Here is a 4,461-nt window from a genome sequence, read left to right on the forward strand (position 1 = left end):
ACAACTTATTTACTATCTATATCGCTTGATGTGAATTTTCAAAAAGGGCTTGAGAGGGCAGCAGATGCCTTGGGGAGTTTATGGCTTCAAATGGCTGAATCACTTGGTCTTTTATTTTGTTAATTTTGTTCGTTTACCGCTGAGCCTGATATACTCTGCTTCAACTCCCTCTCCGTCCTCCATCAAGGGTTCTGCCCCAGCATAAACCCTCATTTGGGATATTATTAATCCCTGAAAAGGATACAAAAAGTAAAATCAGGCACAAGGAGTGATTGAATAAAACGCGATAAACATTTAATCAGTAAGAAAAATATTTTCTACATGCAAATGAATTCAAGTGAACACTTAACAATCAAGTGAATATAAATCACCAACTCCAATTAACCGAACTCCATTCATATTTGAATAAAACGTGATAAACATTCAATTAGCAAGAAAAATATTTCTGCATGCAAAAGAACTTAACTGAACACTTAACAATCAAGTGAATGTAAATCACCAACTACAATGAACCGAATTATATATCACAGAAAACAAATAACAATACATTTCCATTCGTATGCCCTAGTTATTGAGGAAAAAAATGGAATTAGAATAAGTCGATCTACTAAACGCACCAACTCAATCCACTAAACCTTAAATCAAACTAGGAGAAACGCGAGTTTTGCGCGAAATTAAATGAACATAATAACAATAGCGGCAGTCTCTATTCTTGTTTCATACCTTGCGGAGTCTCTATTCTTGTTTTTGTTTTTTTTTTTCTTCTTCTTTTCGAAAGCTTGACGCAATTCTGGAGTAGCGGCAGTTTCCATAGAGAACACGAACGCGGTTTGAGAGATTTTGAGAGAAATTTGAAAATTTCCAGTAGCAGTAGCGGTTTCGATAGTGAAGAATGAACATTGTTTCATATTTAAGCGCGAATGGTAACGTTTGGGGGGAGGTTTCCGCACGTGTATACACGTTTCATTCAATGAGATTGGTTTTTCTGTTTTTGTTTTGAGCCTGCTTGGATGGACTTTGATGAAACATTGCTTGGATATGTACCCCAACTTATTATTATTATTGCTACCAAATGCTGCTAATTTAAACCCACAACTAATTCATAAGCCATCATTTAAAATGGATGGTGGCACATATGAAGTAAAAAAAAAAAAAGTTTGTCCAACATCTATGACGCGCATTCACATTTGAAACCTGAGAGGTAGGTACCTAATGAATGAAAATAGTAACTAATCAACTGCAACATTTGCAACATTTACAAGCATTCCATTTACAACAACTCTTACAGAAAGCACAAGAAGGACATGGAAAGCAACAACACCAATTGCAAGATTTGAGACAACTCCAGCAACTGGTTCTTGGTTTTCTAGTTTCTTTTACTGATGATTCTTGCTTTTCATATGGTATCTGTTGAGAAATATCCGTCTCTGTTGTACTAATTCTTTCTGGTTCCATCAAACTGTAAGAATCCCAAACAGATTACCATCAGTGTGTTTTTACAATTTGAGATAAAGTTAATCTCGGAACAATTATATAATCCTGTAAATCATGTGCTAATAACAAAATAGATAACAAGGGTTATGAAAGAAAATAGACAATGCTTGGAATTATTAAAATGTTGATGATGATTACGATAATGTGATTTGGTTAGATTATATTTGATTAAATCTTAAGGTGAAATGAATGGGAAAATGAACTATGTAACATAAATAGAAGAGATGTATAACTTCTACAACCATATGCCTAATAATACACAGGAGATGGAAAGGCATGAGTCAAGATCAAAGCATTTTTTTGGGCTATGTTCCACAAATGGCAGAATGTCCAACAACAAAAACACTTAAGAATGACAACAAATGGCAGCAAGAAAGCCATCCACAAACGCAAAACATCCAACTAGAATTAGAAAAGAAGCAAAATATGCAAGACATGTGATATAGATAATGTATAGTTATTAAAGAATAAATCAAGATTGTCTCAAAAACAGAAACAAATATGGACTCACGCTGGAAAAGAAAAAGATTGCTTTGGGGTGGTTCCGGTAATTTGAGTAAGGTCAACAGTCAAGGATCCGGATGAATTGTCACTTTCTGCTCGTGATAAATCTTTTATTTCATATTGGTCTGTACAAGGAATTTCTTCTATCATGAAAGATGCACTTGATGTTCTGTAGATTTGCAGGCTCTCTACGACGTCACTCTGTGTGACATTGCTGATCTCCTCTATTATGGGAGAATGAATGTCCTCTGCTAAAAATGATGGAGTTTCCATAAACACACTTAGGTCACCAGATTGGGGGACTTCATGGGGCATGCTTACTTCATAATTCACAAATACATGGTCTCTGTTGAAACTAAGATTCCCTACATGAAGGCTAAATAATGATTCATTAGAAGCAACACTCCAGTCCAATGGATTTGCAGGCTTCTCGAATATTGAAGATGGGATCCTAGAAGCATCATATCCTGATGATCGATCCATCACCTGGATGGGAGGTCTTGCAGTTAGTGGAAAATCATTCCTCTTCTGGACACCATAATCTTGAAATGAAGGTGGGGTGGCAACAAGTTTGTTGCCATACTCAGATTTGACAAAGCTCTCACTACTAGAAGGATAATTTGTTCCATGTTTGGATGAGTATTTAGATGTGCTAGATGTGGTGATATCCACTTTATCCGAGCTATCACTTGATGATTCTAACATAAAGGAAGAATCCACCTTTCTGGCTGAGTTTGATATGCTTTCAATGCCATTGATTTGTGTGTTAGAAGTATCTTTCTTACCACCTTTAAATCTAGATATAACAATTGTGTGCCTTTCTGAGGTAATACTACTTTCACTTCCGTCAATTATCTCAGGATTTGACTTAGTATGCCTACTCCTTCCACTACGATAAATGATCTCAGGGTTTGAATTAGTATGTCTATTGGTTCCTCTCCAGTCAAATATCACAGGATGTGAATTAATACACCTGTTGCTTTCACTAGTTTCTGAACTTTTCTTTGCACATTTATCATCTACGCCACAATGAAAGGTCTCTAAAGACATCACGAACACTTGTTCTACTTCTCTTCTATAACCCTGCATAATTTTTCTTGAATAATTAGCTCCTCACATGCTTTCCAAATGCATTACTGAATTTACTTCAATTTAAAAGTAGTTTCTATGGTCAGGAAGATGAATGCAAACTTTAGGTTATTTTCATAGTTGATGCAGTCATTTGGGGTGCCTCAAATTATCATTTTCTTCATTTTTAAAAAATATGAAAGAGGAAGAATATTAAACAAACAGAGCAAATAAAATGGCCATTCAGGATTATTAGATTATGAAATCTCGATTAAAAAATAATCTATGAATGACAAAAGTATTCTTTATCAGTAAAGATAAACAACATGTTGGAATTTTCATATATCTCCGAGTAAGAACACAAAAAAATACCACATCTTTATGCAGCCTAATCGTAATCCAATATTGTCAATTTGTAAACCTTTTCCATATAGACTTATTTAGCCATCTTGAGATTAATCAATTAAAGGGAAAAAAATTCATTGAAAATAAACAATTAGATGCACATTTCCATAATCCCATAACATGTAATGTCACCAAGTTAATTGTTAAACTTCCATTAGTTTACCTTAATCCAAAAAATTGAATAGATAAATACTTAATCTTTTAATTTTAGCTTTTATTATTACCAAAAAAAAAAATCAGGCAAATAAACTGGAGAAAGAAATCTAGCATATTATGAAAGTCAAAATGAAGTTAAACCTTATGGAGACCCCAATTATTTAGAAGCCAAAACCTACTATTAAGAATGAAATGAGTTTTGCATGGAAAGGTAAGGAAGATACCTGGAAATGATCATGAGACTGGGAAAGCTCGCTTGATGTTGATTTTTGCAATAATGAAATTGTTTGAATTCTAGACGAAAAAGGATGTGAGGAAAATTAGGGATTAGGATTTTTGGAGGGGCAGAATCAGGTAAGACGAGATGTGTTGCAAGGATTTCACTTGTTTTCAATTTCATTCTCCGAATAACTAATTTGTTGTTGCACGCCATAGTATTATGTTGTATAAACAACTCAAATTCCCAGTGGTTACGCTAACAAATATAACTGCTGAATATCTAATCTAATTTAACATTATTAACACAAAAAACGAAAAAAATATTATTACTCGCCGCTCAACGGGGACTACCATGTTCAGCCATTTTTTAATTATTTTTAAAAGATTAATTTTTATATTTTTATTTTTAAAATTATACATTTCATAAAATAATTTAAAAATTAAAAATAAAAATATTTAAAAATAAATATAAAAATTTTAGAACGTATAAAATTTAAAAATTTAAATTAAATAAGATATTAAAAAAATTTATTATATTATTATGTGTAATAAAATTAAGATAAATATTTATAAAGTAATTATTTATAAATATTATATAAATTTATTTATTTATTT

The 4,461-nt window shown here is 32.6% G+C and overlaps 1 protein-coding gene across 1 annotated transcript; it reads right to left on the reverse strand.

Annotated features, from left to right (window-relative positions):
• Positions 1-1,016: 1,016 nt before the first annotated feature.
• Positions 1,017-4,104, reverse strand: LOC112750243 (uncharacterized). Its single transcript, XM_025798874.3, has 3 exons — positions 3,852-4,104; positions 2,006-3,081; positions 1,017-1,459 (listed from the first exon to the last, which is right to left on the reverse strand). Exons 2-3 carry the CDS (start codon positions 3,046-3,048, stop codon positions 1,234-1,236), a joined length of 1,269 nt encoding a protein of 422 aa, XP_025654659.1. The 5' UTR covers positions 3,049-3,081; positions 3,852-4,104; the 3' UTR covers positions 1,017-1,233.
• Between the last annotated feature and the right edge of the window lie 357 nt (positions 4,105-4,461).

This window comes from Arachis hypogaea, chromosome 15, assembly GCF_003086295.3.
Source record: "Arachis hypogaea cultivar Tifrunner chromosome 15, arahy.Tifrunner.gnm2.J5K5, whole genome shotgun sequence".
In the NCBI taxonomy this organism is placed as follows: domain Eukaryota; kingdom Viridiplantae; phylum Streptophyta; class Magnoliopsida; order Fabales; family Fabaceae; genus Arachis; species Arachis hypogaea.

Excerpts from the sequence above, each read along its gene's own strand:
- LOC112750243 (XM_025798874.3), bottom strand. The coding sequence starts at position 3,048 with ATGTCTTTAGAGACCTTTCATTGTGGCGTAGATGATAAATGTGCAAAG. Across the intron at positions 1,460-2,005 it reads CAATCTTTTTCTTTTCCAGC|TTTGATGGAACCAGAAAGAA; the intron begins GTGAGTCCATAT and ends GGATTCTTACAG.